The sequence below is a fragment of the Ochotona curzoniae genome, unplaced genomic scaffold, assembly GCF_017591425.1.
Source record: "Ochotona curzoniae isolate NIBS_2020 unplaced genomic scaffold, NIBS_Ocur_1.0 scaffold_2476, whole genome shotgun sequence".
NCBI classification, from domain to species: domain Eukaryota; kingdom Metazoa; phylum Chordata; class Mammalia; order Lagomorpha; family Ochotonidae; genus Ochotona; species Ochotona curzoniae.
This window is the reverse complement of record NW_024467095.1, coordinates 16,535,501-16,551,104: the sequence shown is the minus strand read 5'-3', so window position 1 is coordinate 16,551,104 and position 15,604 is coordinate 16,535,501. Positions and strand designations below refer to the sequence as shown.

The 15,604-nt window shown below is 39.7% G+C and overlaps 1 protein-coding gene across 10 annotated transcripts in view; it reads left to right on the top strand.

The window, feature by feature from the left end:
* The window catches only part of UBN2 (ubinuclein 2), a 70,529-nt gene that overhangs the window by 32,539 nt on the left and 22,386 nt on the right, over positions 1 to 15,604 (top strand). For 7 of the 10 annotated variants that reach the window (XM_041002500.1, XM_041002501.1, XM_041002502.1 and 4 more), the window contains 7 exons: positions 859 to 929; positions 8,281 to 8,410; positions 10,499 to 10,617; positions 11,036 to 11,149; positions 11,933 to 12,076; positions 12,777 to 12,827; positions 14,718 to 14,760. In XM_041002500.1, the coding sequence (XP_040858434.1) occupies positions 859 to 929; positions 8,281 to 8,410; positions 10,499 to 10,617; positions 11,036 to 11,149; positions 11,933 to 12,076; positions 12,777 to 12,827; positions 14,718 to 14,760 (672 nt within the window). Of the gene's footprint in view, positions 1 to 858; positions 930 to 8,280; positions 8,411 to 10,498; positions 10,618 to 11,035; positions 11,150 to 11,932; positions 12,077 to 12,776; positions 12,828 to 14,717; positions 14,798 to 15,026; positions 15,038 to 15,604 lie in introns of all 10 variants that reach the window. The other 3 variants (XM_041002498.1, XM_041002503.1, XM_041002504.1) reach the window with 3 other exon arrangements.

The window sequence follows — 15,604 nt, the reverse complement described above, 5'->3', positions numbered from 1 at the left end:
GAGTGAATCGTCAGTTAGGAGATCTTTTCTCTAACTTTCAGACAAAATGAAAATAATTAAGAAAATGAATTAATAAATCTATAAATAGACAAATACATAAAATACCAAAAGCTCCAAAATGTGTTCAATGTGTAATTTTTTAATTTGGAGCTTGGCACAATGGCTCAATTGGCTAATCTTCCCCCTGCAAATGCCAGAGTCTTATATAAGCTCTTGTTCATGTCCCCACTGCTCCATTTCCCATTCAGCTGCTTGCTTCCCGCTTGGCAGCAAAAGATGTCCCAGAACCTTGGGACCTTATGCTCACATGGGGGACGAGGAAGAGCTTCTGGCTTCTGGATTGAGATTGACTCAGCTTCAGCTGTTAAGGCCATTTGAAGAGTGACCTAACAAATGGAAGATCTTTCTGATTTAAAATAAATAAATAAAGTCTTTTAAAATCATTTTGTGAATTTAGAAAGATGGAGAAGCAGTCTGGGTGTTTGGTAGTGGTTCATGTGCCAGCACTACACAGCACATTCTGTGTCAGAGTCCCTGGATGTGGTTCCTGACTGCATCTCCAGCTCATCTGTTCCTGGGCAGTGTACTGGGCCCTTTCACACCTTGATTTCGGTAAAATGAGGCTGACTTTTGGAATTTAGACTGAGAAAAAATTGTGTTTTAAGATACCAGCTTTCATTACGGCAGTTGGAAGATATTTACACACTATTTGGTTAAGTTTGAATCAGCCTGTCCTTGCCTGCCCGTTGATCACAGCTCACGTGCTAGTCTTGATGAGTTCTGTCTCTCATGAGGTAGTGCATCTCAGGGTGATTGTTAGCATGGGAGATATTGATGCTGTCTTTTATGTCTCTCCAGGCTGCCAAACTTTTTGATGAAGAAGGAAGGAAAAAATTCTTTACACAAGATATGAATAATATTCTTCTTGAGTAAGTAACTTACTTTCTTCTTCTTTATTAAGCCTGAAGAATTGCTCCGTTGTATGTATAGTAGACCTCTGAGGTACAGACACTCAGTAGGTGAGTGGTCTAAAGCGTTAGCTTTTCCCTTTCAGCCTCATAGCATATATGACAAACACTTGTTTCTCAACCCAGTTATGCTTCTGTATTTATTGGTTCTCCAAGACCACTTAGAGTTACCAATATTTTTGTAACAGCAAGAGCAAATGACCCACACTGCTGATTGGATTTAAATGTATTGTGTATCACCTTAAATGAAAAAAAATCTTTCTGACAATGCTTAGATTATGTATGTAGACTCAGTGTAACCTTCCTTCCATAGCTCTGTAGGAGCTGATATCTAGTGAGGTTAATTGTAAGTCGTACAGAATTTTGTAGGAAAGTTTCCTGAAAAATGTGAACTCATAATGAAATCATGGTTGCAGGGTTGGATGGAGAAACTATAGAGTAGACAGGATATATTAAAAAGGGAAAGGCTGGTATATGATATGGATCAGAATTTTTGTAAAAAGCTGATTTTTATTTGAAAGGCTAACTTAAGCAGAGAAAAGGAAAGGCGGAGAAACAGAAAAAGATTTTTCTATCTGCTGGTTGACTCCCCAAATGGCCACAACAGCCAGGGCTGAGCAGAGCCAAAGCCAGGTGCCAACAGTTTCTTCTGAATGTCCCTTGTTGTTGCAGGCTCCCAAAGCCTTGGGCCATCCTACCCTGTTTTCCCAGGCCATAGGCAGGGAAGCAGATCAGAAGTGGAGCAGCTGGGACAGAAACTGGTCTCTATATGGGATACTTACGCTGCAGGCTGAGGCCTAACGTACTGCATCACAGCTCCTATAGAATGTATTTGAATTAGCACCTTTTATGTTTTCACTCAGTTTGATGCTGATGAAACTGTACATTTTAGTATTGTGGTCAAATAAGCTGTACTGTGCTTGCAAATCCTTTGCCTCATAGATTTTAACTATTAGTTAGAAATTGTGTATAAAACTGCATATAGTAATGGGCCCGGCGCGGTGGCGCAGTGGTTAAAGGTCCTCGCCTTGCACGCCCAGGATCCCATATGGGCGCCAGTTCTATCCCGGCAGCCCCGCTTCCCATCCAGCTCCCTGCCTGTGGCCCGGGAAAGCAGTCAAGGATGGCCCAAAGCTTTGGGACCCTGCACCCGCGTGGGAGACCCGGAAGAGGCTCCTGGCTTCGGATCGACATAGTATCGGCTGTTGCACTCACTTGGGGAGTGAATCATTGGACGGAAGATCTTCCTCTCTGTCTCTCCTCTCTGTATATCTGCCTTTCCAATAAAAAAATAATAAAAAAAAAATAAATAAATCTTTAAAAAACTGCATATAGTAGTGAGAAAAAGTTGGATCACTGGGAAAGCAATGTCTTGCTTCTGATTAAAATAATGCATACCTACTTTTTATGATGGAATAGTGCCATAGGAGAACACAGAGTAGGTGTTTGGTATGCTAGTTAAGATGCCATTTGTGATGCTCATGTTCTGTATCTGTCTGGACCCGACTTCTCACTCCTGTGTGCTGTGACCGCTGTAGCTGATGGCCCAGGTTTTCAGGTTCCTGCTACCCCCGCTGCATTTCTTCTAATTTATTTTTTAATATTGTTTACATAGTTTGGTAGGGATGCATGCCCATGTGGGCCTCTGATTAAGGTGGTCAGGATTCAGGTATGGAAGAAGGTGGGTGGGACAATGCTTCAATTTTTTTTTTGCCTCCTGTATCCAAAGGCAGGGAAGAGGAAAGGGCTGGTCATTTTTTGCTATCAAACTACCTCAACCACCCAAGGATGGGTGACAGTCATTTGATGACACATTATGACACATTAGAGACCCTAATGTAGGGAAGAGTGTTTGAAGGTATGACTTGAGAGGTTTTGATAGTTCTGTTATGGTAGTTCATTAGCTTTGTTACACCACAGTTGAAAAAATCAAAGGTCTGTTGACCAACCAAGTCCACCTTAGAGCATCCACAGACCCAGACATTCACTGCAAAGCTTGGCCAGGAGACTTGTCCACCTATCCGCTTTACATCCTTGGACGAGTTACTCGATGTCCTCTGCTAACCTAGATGAGCTGGCCATCATGGCCCTGGTGTGCATATAGGCATGCTGTCTACTGCAGAGGCATCAGCAGCTGAGGAGGCCCAGTCCTAACCACGCACTCCAAGGTCAGACCACAGATCTTGTGATTTTCCCTAAGTTACATTCTGAGTACCTCATTTTGCTCTGGCACAGCTGCCATTGTTGCAGACATTTGGATGATTCCCCCAGATGATTTCTGTCTTTCAGCCTTTCAACTCAAATGAGGAGAAAAAAATGAACAACACAGGGAGCTGTGTTCCTTTGTTAGTCCTTTTGTCTTTTCTAATATATTTAAGAATCTGAGAGATAGACAATCCCATTAGTTGGTTCACTGTCTAAATTCCTATAAGAACCAGAGGACCAAAGCCACAAGCCAGGAAGGTGTTCTTGGGTAGCAAGAAGTTTGCTACTTAAGCCATTACAGTTGGTTCCAAGGTTCCACATTAGTAGAAAGCTGGAGTCAGCGATCAGAGCTAGTAATCCAACCCAGTCAGTCCAAAATAGCATGGGAATATTTTTTATAATCAGTATCTTAACTAATAGGCTAAACACCCACTCTAACTCCTGCCTTTGAAATACGTAATGGAGATAGTTTCTCATGAGAATCAAAGAACTGATTTATAACTTGGGATGATTATTGTGATTGCAAGCTCTAAGTTCCTGGAGAATTAAGATTGGACTCTAAATGCTGGTGTGCTGCTAGTGTAGTGGCAGAAGAATGTCTTGTTTCTGTTCCTTATTTTACCAAGAATTTTCAGGTTGAGTCTTCTTGCGTTTCTGGAAGCCGTGTAAATGTCTGTGCTGCGGCCTTTTACTGAGTCCCTTTGTAACTCCAGACTTAATCACTGGTATAGCTGTTATTCATCCAGGCTGTCCCAGATCCCGTCATCAGGAAACTGGCTAGCTCTTCTTTCTCTTTCCAACAGCGAGCCCTAAATTCACCAGAATAGATCCCTCTCCTGACTGAGACTGTTCTCTTTTACGTTGCTCTTGTGTAAGAGAGGATTGCTTGTCTCCTGGGAAAATCAAAAGAGACTTGTTGAAGCGTGGCATCTCAAGTAAACAAAATGTCAACATTGCATCAGTTGGTTCTCTGTTCATTTCCCCTGTGTTTACCTTAAATTAAATCTTAATGCTTTTTGATCCTCATCTACATTTTGTTTCACAAAAGGTATGCCATGAGCTGCAAATGCTATAGTGTGCAGAGCTGGATTTTTTTCCCTTTTAATTGTTTTTGTATTCCCCTGGGTCTCTTTCATAGACAAGAGTGTCTTATTTTTCTGAATATGCTTTTCCAAGGGCATATGGTGATGATTACTTAGAAAAATAATTCCTGTTGCATTATCCAGGTATATTGGTTGTGCTTTGCCTTTGCTTCTTTATGTTGGCAAGAAAGATCGATCTGTTGGAATAGGGAACCCTTTATCTTTTGCCTAATTGAATATTACCTGGGTAAACAAATGCACATGCTGACTTGATTTGCTTGCCTTTTACCAGAAGCAGACATTGCTAATAAATGGTAATGCTTTTTGTCTAAGATCTCAGTTCAGCTTGACAGCTCTCTCCAGATTGCTCTAAGCGAACACCACCAATCCTGCCAGGCAGTGGCGGTGAGACCTGTCTGCCTCTCTGTTAAATACTCCGTTAAAGAACTCGTGAATGACAGTGATGAGGAACTCAGTAGTAAGGGGCGTGACCATTGATTTCTCTGTACTGAATCAGCTCTTCCTGTGTCCTCTTAGCCTCTTGGAAACCACTGACTTTTATAAGTAGGTTATCGACTCTGTTTTTTCAGTGCATGGAATTTCTGTTTTATTTTCTGGCTAAACTTTCAACAACTTGGCATTCCTAGAAGGCCTCCTACCCAGAGTCTAGATTTTTAATAAAAATCTGGCACAATGTTTTTAAATCAAGTGTGTATACACAAAATCTGTGTCCCATAGTTTCCCATATGAGTCATTGCTTTCAATCTTTGGTTCTTGCTGCACAACATAAACTTACCTTTGTTTTGTTTTAATAGATTTGTTTGTTTATTTTAAAGGCAGAGTTACACAGAAAGAGAAGGAAAGACAGAGAGACTTCCCATCCTCTGATTCCCTCTCCAAATGGCTGAAATGACCAGGACTAGGCCAGACCAAAACCAAGAGGCAGAAGCTAGGGTGTCAGGGCCAGGAGACCTGCACTATATCTGCTGATTCCCAAGCACATCCACAGGGAGCTGGATTACAAGTGGAGCAACCTGGACTTGAACAGCTGCCCATATAGGATGTTGACGCTGCAGGCTGTGTCTTCGTCCACTTGCCACAATCCTCGCTCCATGCCATTTAAAAGTGAATAAATAAATGTGTATGTATGCATTTGAAGAGAAGTTAACAAAGAGAAGGAGAGACAGAGAGATCCACCAACCCCTGATTTACTTCACAAATGACTCAAATGGCTAGGTCTGAGATATGCTGAAGTCAGGTGTTTCTTGTGTCTTCCATGTAGGTAGAAGGCCCATAGGTCTTCTGCTGCTTTATTCTGCTGTTTTACCAGTCACTTCAGCAGGGAGCTGGATTGGATGTAGAACATCTGGGTTCAGTGTGCCCTTAAGAGGTGCTGGTGTGGCAGATGGTGGCTTAACCCATTGAACCACTGTAGGAGCTCTTCTGCTGTTTTCATGTCATCTAGATTTAAAAAAAAAAAAAAAACCTTTACTTCAGATTTATTTATTTTTATTGGAAAGTCAGATTTACAGAAAGAAGAAGAGACGGAAAGATCTTCCATCTTCTGGTTCACTTCCCAAGTGACCACAACTTCCGGAGCTGAGCTGATCTGAAGCCAGGAGTCAGCAGCTTCTTTCAGGGCCCTGTAGTTTAGATTTTTAACAAAAATCTAACAATACAATGTTTTGTAATGAAATGTGTATACACAAAATTTGTGACCCATAGTAGATGTATTTTAAGTTAATTTTTTAAAAGATTCATTTATTGGGGCTGGTGCAGTAGTGTAGTAGCTACAGTCCTCACCTTAAATGCATCAGAATCCCTTATGGGTGCCCGTTCATGTCCTGGCTACTCCACTTTCCATTCAGCTCCCTGCTTGTGGCCTGGGAAAGCAGTAGAGGATCGCCCAAAGCCTTGGGACCCTGCACCCACATGGGAGACTCAGAAGAAGCTGCTGGCTCCTGGCTTTGGATCAGCTCAGCTCTGGCCATTGCGGCCACTTGGGGAGTGAACCAGCAGATAGACAGTCTTTCTCTCTGTCTCTTCCTTCTCTATATAAATCTGATTTTGTAATAAAAATGAATTAAACTTAAACAGTTAATTTATTTTTAGCTGAAAGAATTACAGAGAAGAAGGGAGAGAAAGGTCTTGTATATGCTGGTTCATTTCCCAGTGGCCACAACAGCCAGAGCTGAGCTGATCCAAAGCCAGATGCTGGGAGATTCTACAACTCCTGCATGAAAGCAGGGACGTTAAGACTTGAGCCATCCTCTGATGCTTTCCCTGACTGACCGTAAGTAGGAAGCTGAATCAGAAGTAGAGCTGCTGTGACTTAGACTGGTACTTATATGGGATGTCAGCACAGCAAAGGATTGCCTTGCTATGCCGCCAGGTCCCAGAAAATAAACTTCTGAGATTGTCTGTACTTGCTACAGTAAAATGTAATTTTTAAGCAGTTTATACTCATGGGCTCCAGTTTGGACTTGGCTTTCCAGTCAACATTTGTTCTCAACTTTATATGGTGGTAGCTATCGGTGTAATCTCTTCCACTTTGGGATAGTCCCCTCAATTAGTTATTAGTTAGCAGAATATTACACTTGTATTGGCTACTGAAGGACTATACTGTCGTGATAAGAAGGGGGACCATGGTGGGAAGGGACAATAAGGAGGGAGAAAAGGGAGACGAGGAAGGAATTCCTATATGTACAAGGCTATCATGGAAAAGTGTAATAACAGAAAAGTCAAGAAAAACTAATAGATTTATCTTATAAAACACAATAGCTCACTTGGCTGATCCTCCCCTTTCAAGCACCAATATTCCATGTGGGCGGTGTACAGGTTCTGCCTTCTGCACTTCCCATCCAGCTCCCTGCTTGTGGATTAGGAAAGCAGTAGAGGATGGCCCAAAGCCTTGGGACCCTGCACGCATGTGGGAGCCCAGAAGAAACTTCTGGTTCCTAGCTTCAGATCAATTTAGCTCTAACCATTGTGATCATGTGGGCAGTGAACCAGCAAACGGAAGACCTTCTCTGTCTATTCCTTCTTGCTTTAAAATCTGGTTTTGAAATAAAAGTAAATAAATTTCAAAAACAGTAGTATAGGAAATATCCACTGGGCTGGAGCTGTGGCATTGTAAGCTTCTACCTAAGGCATCGGCATCCTCTAGACACTGGTTCAGGTCCTGGCTGCTTCACTTATGATTCAGCTCCCTGCAGATATGCCTGGGAAAATAGCAGAGGAAGGCCCAAATCCTTGGGACCCTGCACATACATGGGAGACCTCGAAGAAGTTCTTGGCTCCAGCCATTGTGGAGCCATTTGGGGAGTGAACCAGTGGATGGAAAATCTTTCTTTCTGTCTCTGTTTCTCTCCATAAATCTGCCTTTCCAATAAAACTAAATAATTTTTAAGAAAAGAGTATATTGGATATTAAAAACTTCTAGAGATGATAGTTCAATTAAATATACATTTAACAACTTGTTCTCTCTCTCAAAAACATTTTTTAAGTAGAAATTGGAACTAGAGAATTAGAATAAATTAATAAACCATTAAAGTATATAGCTTGTGCAATGCAGACACAAAAAATAAATCGGTTAAACTGGTGTATATGTATGCCAGAATGGCACTTGCTCTCTGTTCTGAATCTACGTTTTCACTCATCTGTAAGTAAAAAATACTTCAGCAACTCAGTGAAATTTTGTGACTCTAATTTCTTGTTTTAGGAGATATAAAGATAAAATATCTTTTTGGTTGAATGAGATTCTGATTAATAACTGAGTTATGCCTAACTCAAAAAAATATAGACTTTGTTTTTGTCATACACACAAACTTTTTCGGATTGTTTGTAGCTGTATAAATTCTGTTCTTAGGAAGTTTTACAGAATGTTTTGGGTTAAGATTTTTCTGTGAAGAATACTGTCTGGGTTAGCATAGGAAGATAAAATGTGAACAAAAATGAATTGCGTTTCCCTTCTTTGCCTATGTGATTACACCTCTAAAAATTCTGTTTTTTTTTTTTTTTTCTAGCATTGAATTACAGCTACAAGAACTAGGTCCTGTCATTCGTAGTGGTGTCTACTCCCATCTTGAAGCTTTTGTGCCATGCAATAAGGAAACACTGGTAAAACGACTGAAGAAATTGCATCTTAATGTCCAGGTAAGAGGATAATCAATAATACTTGGGGTTTATAACCTTTAAATACAGACTTGTTTCTAGCATATTAATTGCTTCATAAATCTGTTCTGTGTATTTCATAACTGTTGGCGATTATTAAAGGCATTGTTGGCATGTTGGGTTCCTGGAAAAAAAAATCTGCTTCTTCGACAATTGTTAGACTTAGATAATAAATAATGTTTTCTATAACATAGATTCCTGGAGTTAGAAATGTATGCTAGGTGTGATCTATCAAGCTTAGAATTCTTTACATAAGCATTCGTTCATAAAAATATTTGTTTTGAATTGAGGAAACTAGCTGTTTATTAGTATTTAAGAGATGGAAAGAATAGATTCCTGAAATGCCTCAACAGAGCCTGGCTGAAACTCAGCACTACTCGGTCTGCCCGCATCCCGTGCTGGAATGCTGATTCGAGTTCCAGATGCTCTGTTCTTGTGCTACAGGTATCTCCAGTGTGCCTGGAAGGCAGCACATGGTGACACATGTTCTTGTGCCCCTGCTGCCACTAAGAAGTCCTGGATGGAGTTCCTGGCTCTTGGCTTTGGCCTGGCCCAGACCTGGCTATTGCAGCTATCCGGATAATAAACCAGCAAATGAAGATCTATCTTTCCCTGTCTCATCATGACTTTCAAATAAATAAATCTTTAAAAAAAAATGACAATAGGGTCCGGCGGCTTGGCCTACAAGCTAAAAGTCCTCACCTTGAGTGCACTGGGATCCCACATGGGTGCTGGTTCTAATCCTGGTAGCTCCACTTCTCATCCAGCTCCCTACTTGTGGCCTGGGAAAGCAGTTGAGGACAGCCCAAAGCCTTGGGACCCTGCACCTGCGTGGCAGCCCTGGAGGAGGCTCCAGGTTCCTGGCTTTGGATCAGTACAGCACCAGCCGTTGTGGTCACTTGGGAGTGAATTAGCGGACGGAGGATCTTCCTCTCTGTCTCTCCCCCTCTCTGTATACCTGCCTTTCCAATAAAAATAAAGTAGATCTTTAAAAATATAAAATAAAAATAATGAGAACAAAGTAGTTTTAGTGAAGAAATGCAAAATCATAAAACATTTTTGTTCCTAAGACAATGATTGCAACATATTTTAAATCATTTTGTATGCATTGTTTTTAAGGTGAAAAAAATAAATTAGTTGATTAAGAGTGTCAGATACAATTCTGATTTGCTCTGCTCTGAACCCACAGGGGTAAGGATCTCACCTTTGCTCTTTCAGCCTGGCCATGTTCTTACATTTTTGCTTACAGCACAGGTCATAATTGCTAGCAGTAGCTGAGAGAACAAGATGACATTTTGTTGATAGTCATGCAGACCAGATCACAGAAAGCGGTGTTCAAAAGCAGTGTATTCTTAGAGTTCTTGCTCTATTATGATGGGATTAACCAATGGTGGTCCGCACAATGTGGATTTTCTTCTCTACTCAGTCATTTCTAATAGAGTAAAAACATTCTTCTTGTGTATTGATCAAACATAGGACATTTTTAAGAATGGGAGAACAGGGCCCAGCGCAATGGCACAGTGGTTAAGGTCCTTACCTTGCACGCCAGGGATCCCATATGGGCGCCGGTTCTAATCCCTGCAGCCCTGCTTCCCATCCAGCTCTCTGCCTGTGGCCCAGGAAAGCAGTCGAGGACGGCCCAAAGCTTTGGGACCCTGCACCCTGTGGGAGACTTGGAAGAGGCTCCTGGCTTCGGATTGGCTCAGTTCCAGCCGTTTGCGGCCGCCTGGGGAATGAATCATTGGACGGAAGATCTTCCTCTCTGTCTCTCCTCTCTGTATATCCGTCTTTCCAATAAAAATAAAATAAATCTTTAAAAAAAAAAATGGGAGAACACTTAATATATGCTAGAGCAACAAGCAAAAATTGGGACTCATTAGCTAAGTGGGAATTGTCCCAATTTTATAAACATTGTGCCTTTGAAAAGTCAGTTGTTTGGTATGAAATGTTAACTGCTAACATTTCAAGACTGTAGTCGATATCTAAAACTTTTTTTTTGAGGATATGCTTAGATAAATTTTGTGAATGTGTTTGGTTAAACTTTTAATGTGTTTCCCCCCCACCCCCCAGGATGATCGTTTAAGAGAACCTCTCCAAAAACTGAAGCTGGCTGTTAGCAATGTCATGCCTGAACAACTGTTTAAATACCAGGAGGACTGCCAGGCTCGTAGTCAGGCTAAGTGTGCCAAGTATGTATCTCTTACATTTGGGATTGCCTTTTGCACTTAAGAAATGTTTTTAGCTGCTAGGGATTGATCTTTTAGCCTCAACTCGAAGTCCACATACACCTTTGCAATGAGATAATTGAATGTTTTCTAAATAACCCATCTTTTCCCATTCAGTGTTTTGGTGTCAGGCAATAGACATCTGTTGGTTTAATGTACAGATAAGATCAAAGCGAGAGCTGACACTGGCCAGCTTGGCTAGCTGGGGTTGGATGCAGATACCTTCTTTGGGTCATGTGTGTCACATTTATAGAATGTGGGTAGGTGGATTTCCTGCTTTGCTCGTCCTCTGAGTTAGTGACTGCATGGAGGGTTTGTGGAGCATATTCTAGGCAACGCTGGTTTAAAACTTTTTCTTCACTACATTTTTTTTCATTGTTAGGTTGCAAACAGATGAAGAACGAGAGAAAAATGGATCGGAGGACGATGATGATGAGAAACCAGGGAAACGTGTCATAGGACCAAGAAAGAAATTCCACTGGGATGACACCATTAGGTAAGATTTATGTAGTCTTAACTTTTGAACCAAGTATATAGTGTAGTAGAAAGATTTTTTAAGCTTCCACAGTAAATGGAAGAGTAGTTTGGAGTCAGCCAAAGATTAATGTCTAGGAAAAGCTTATTCAAGGACAGAGTAATTAATGTATGCTAATACTCCTGGAGATTCCACTTGTATTTTCATGGAACACCTTTTGTAAGTTTGCTTGCTGTTATTAGAGTAAGTCATAATGATTAAGACACCAGAGGTGCTCCAGCATTGTGGCACAGCAGGGTAGATCACTACCTGCAATACTGGTATCCCATGTTGGAGGACTGATTCAAGTCCTGGCTACTCTCTACTTCCAGTCCAGCTTCCTGCTGACGCATCTAGGAAGGCAACTGAAGCTGACACAAGAAATTGAGTCCCTGACACTCATGTGGGAAATCAAAATGTAGTTCTTGGCTCCTGGTTTTGGCCTGGCCCAGCCTTGGCTGTTGGCGCCTTTTAGGGGTATGAACCAGCAAATGGAAGATCTCTTGCTATTGTTCAAATAAATCTTAAAAAAAAAAAAAAAGAAAGAAAGAAAAAGAACATTTAAAAGGAAACTGCTTCATTTTGGGGGTTTAATGATGATAAAAATGAATCAAACATGTTAGATACTGCCTTTGTGCCATTTCTGAATCTTCAGATAATCTGTATTATTGCTGTGAGATTTTTGTGCTTTTAAGATCGAACTCAATTTGATTTTCTATAGTTTACAGTCAGATTTATATATACATTTTTTTTAAATCTGTTTAGAACTTTGTTATGTAACCTTGTTGAGATCAAATTGGGATGCTATGAGTTAGAGCCAAATAAAAGCCAGTCGGCTGAGGATTATCTTAAATCCTTCATGGAGACAGAGGTGAAGCCCTTGTGGCCTAAGGGCTGGATGCAGGCGAGGTAAGAAATGTGACTTACTAGATTTTATTTTACTTCCTTATATTGATGTTTTTAAAGATGCACCCCTATGCATATTCATATACGATAGCATTGATTCTGTTAAGAAAGTTATGTATTATAATACCCTAAATGGTTAATTTTAGATGATCTCTTGTCTAGAAAATTAAAGTACTTAAAAGTCAAAGCAATTAAAGTAGACAGAGTTATGTAAAGATAGGTGTGAAGATGAGGTTTTCATGAAAATGAATTTGTTAGAGAAAAAGGGAGGGGAAAAATTAAGAACTTTGGGAAGGGAGCTAAATATAGGAAATAGATGCAAGATTTAGAGCATGAGAGAAAGTAGTAGTTGTCGATTCTGTTGGAAATAATGTAGAAGAGTATCTCCAGAAACCCAGAGTAACTCTATTAAAACTAAGGAATGTAAAAATTAATAAAAATTGATTATCCTAACTCTTCATCTTAAAATGCTCCATCTTAAATCAACAAAAATGATCTATTGTTTTGTTAACATTTAAATAATAGAAAAGTTATTAAAATTTCTATAAAATAAGTTATTGATTATAGTATACCATTGTAATTTTTACTTGGTGCATAAGTAATGGCCTAATGAAAATCAGGTGATTAAAAAGATAGGTAATGTAATTGTCATGTCCTTATCTGCTATTCAAGGTAGTGAATGGTATCTTTTTGATTTTTCCAGAATGCTTTTTAAAGAAAGTCGGAGTGTGCATAATCATCTTACTTCTGCTCCGTGAGTAAACGGGGGCTCTAGAATTATTTATTTATTAAGTATTGTTGAAATAGGATTTAGGTGCACAGTTAGGCAACCTTCCCATCATTTTTTAAAACATAATTTTCCCTTGACTGTCTAAAGCTCAGAACAAATCTGCTGAAATACTTCTGACAGTTCTTTCTGGCAATCTTCCCAGCTCCCCAAGTGCTCCTTACTGCCTGTGTTTTAGGTGCCAGCCGTGGATGTGGTCCAGCCTCAGGGCTTTCCCTTTGCTCCTGGGACCCCTGTCCTACAGATTTTTTGCGTGTTATTTCTTTCTCTGCCTTTTAGTGACCACCTGCATGGGTAGCCAGCAGCCCTCTGCTGCCCTGAGCAGATTGTAAAGGTGTATTCCCTTCCCTGTCTTGTCCTGTACAGTGTCTTGCTCACGGTTAATCTATTCTTCATTTCCTTTCTTCTGTTCACAATCACATTTTTCTGAACAAAGGTAAGGAAAATCTCCTGCCTTGCTGACATACAAAATAAGGACAAGTTGCGTCTGAATCTTGACCAGCTCTCTAAGTTTTACTTTTTGTCTACAACTTGGATTATGAATATGATATTAAATTACATTATTAAAATGTTTAAGTAAAATTAGGAAGTTCTGAGAAGTCAGCATGTTAATTCAGTATTCTGCTAAAAACATTTCGTTAACCAAATCCTCTTTGCTAGCTTTTTTTCATAGCTTTATTGTTATGACTAACTCTTTCATTTTATACCAGAAAGTAGGGGTCCATGCAATAGGTGAGGCCTACAGGTCTTTTGTCCAAGTGGCTGTCATCAAAATAAGTAAATAAATAAATAAAAATAAAAAGAAGAAGAAAAAGAAAAAGAAAAAATTCGAAAAATTGCTGTTGCCTTAATGAAGTTACAGATAGACATTTAATCAGTTCATTTGATTTATGATATTTAACCTGTTGAGTTAGAAATGTCAAAAATGGAACACCTTGTCAATCTTTTAGTTATTCCACAGACATTTGACTATTTTCTCCTACTGTGGCACCCCTAAGACTTGACTTCAAACTTTTGCAGGCTAGTTCCAAAAGGTTCAAGGTTCCTTTTCTTGGCAGTTTGACATTTGACAGTTTTATTTTAATTTTTTAACATCCAGAAATGAATTTCTTTAAAAACCCTCTTTTTTGTTATTTTTGTTTTCACTATTTGTTTATTTTGAATTCAAGAGTTAATAGAGAGGGAACAAGATCTTCCATCCGCTGGATCAGTCACCAGATGGCTGTAGGAAAGTCCAGTGCTGGGCCAGGCCGAAGCCAGGAGCTTTACCCAAGTTTCCGTTGTGGGTAGAAGGGACCGAAACACTTGGACTTGATGCATTGGCAGGGATCTGGATCAGAAGTGGAGCATCCAGGAGTCCAGTCAACACATGTATAGGTGCTGGTGTTGCAGGCAGCAACTATACCCGCTATGCCACGATACCAGTGCTATTGTTGTTAAGTAAAATCTGATTCATAGCTTCTTGGCACTTTTAAATTTGAGCTTGAAGTTCCTTGAAGCTGTGTTTTTCTACAAATAATTGTAAATTCCTGCCAGTTTTTGAAGTGAATTTATTTAGGCAGTTTTGTTGCCCTGTTTTGGTTTACTTTATATTTTATGTATTAACATTTAATTTTTGGAAAAACTTTTGCCATTTACATTTCAGATTTACTAATTGTTTGTCCTTTCTTCCAGTAATCTGAATTGGGAAAAACTTTGCTGTGTATTCACATGTAAACTGTGTATTTATATATGATTCCTCTCATCTAAGAGCTTTCCAAATAATACAAGATACTACTTTCCCACATAATTACAAATTTATGTGTTTTAATTTCCTAATGAGTGTTATAACTGCTTCTTTTTAATTGTTTATCTCAGGGCAAAGAAAAAGGTGATGCCTGCACCTAAACCCAAAGTAAAGGTAAGTATTAAAACACATCATTTATTGGTTATACCCAGTGATTGGTTGAGTTCATTTGTGATGAAAAGGATCTAAGCTATTTATCACCAATTAGTGGCTACCGTATTGTAAGATGAGTGCTTCCTGCTTTGTAAAAATCCTCAAACCTTTGTATTTGAGAGAAAAGATAGGTGAGTATCACTGGAAAATTTGTATGTATTAATTAAAACGTAAGGTTTAATTCTACCTGAGAATGTTGGCTAAGAGACAGAAATCTTCTTTGAAAGCATTGTTGAGAGTATTAATATTTAGGAGGTCCTGGAAAATTCATGAAATATGGAATCAGAAGGGAATGCTAATATTCCCTGAGCTCTCTGAGGCTGTCCCTCTACATGAGACGCCATGAGCCAACAGTGAAGCCCTGCCAGAGAGATTCACTGCCTGAGCTTGGACTGCCCTTGCTGGCATTTGCTGACTCCAGCCATCACTTCATTCTTTCTTTTATAATTTCTTCTCAGACGAGGCAGTTTTCTTAGGCTTGTGTAGGTCAGAAATTGGAAAGAAGCCATTAAATTGGAAAGAAGCCCTCAAAGGAGAACAACTTAGGAAAAGAAAAGACTAGGGAAAAAAAAACCTACCAACCAGCAAAGCAACTAAAAAATTTCCTATTTTAGTTTGAGAAAAGAAAGTCTTCCCTGGAAATTGTTCCTAGCTTAAGAGTTTAATAAATGCTACTTCCATAATTTGAGAAAATTGCATCCAAGATAAGATAATAACCCGAAGTTAGTGTGTTGATTATAATGCAAAGGAACTGGCAAAAACAAATTTTATCAAGTCTAATGTGTATTCGTCACAGGCATCAAGA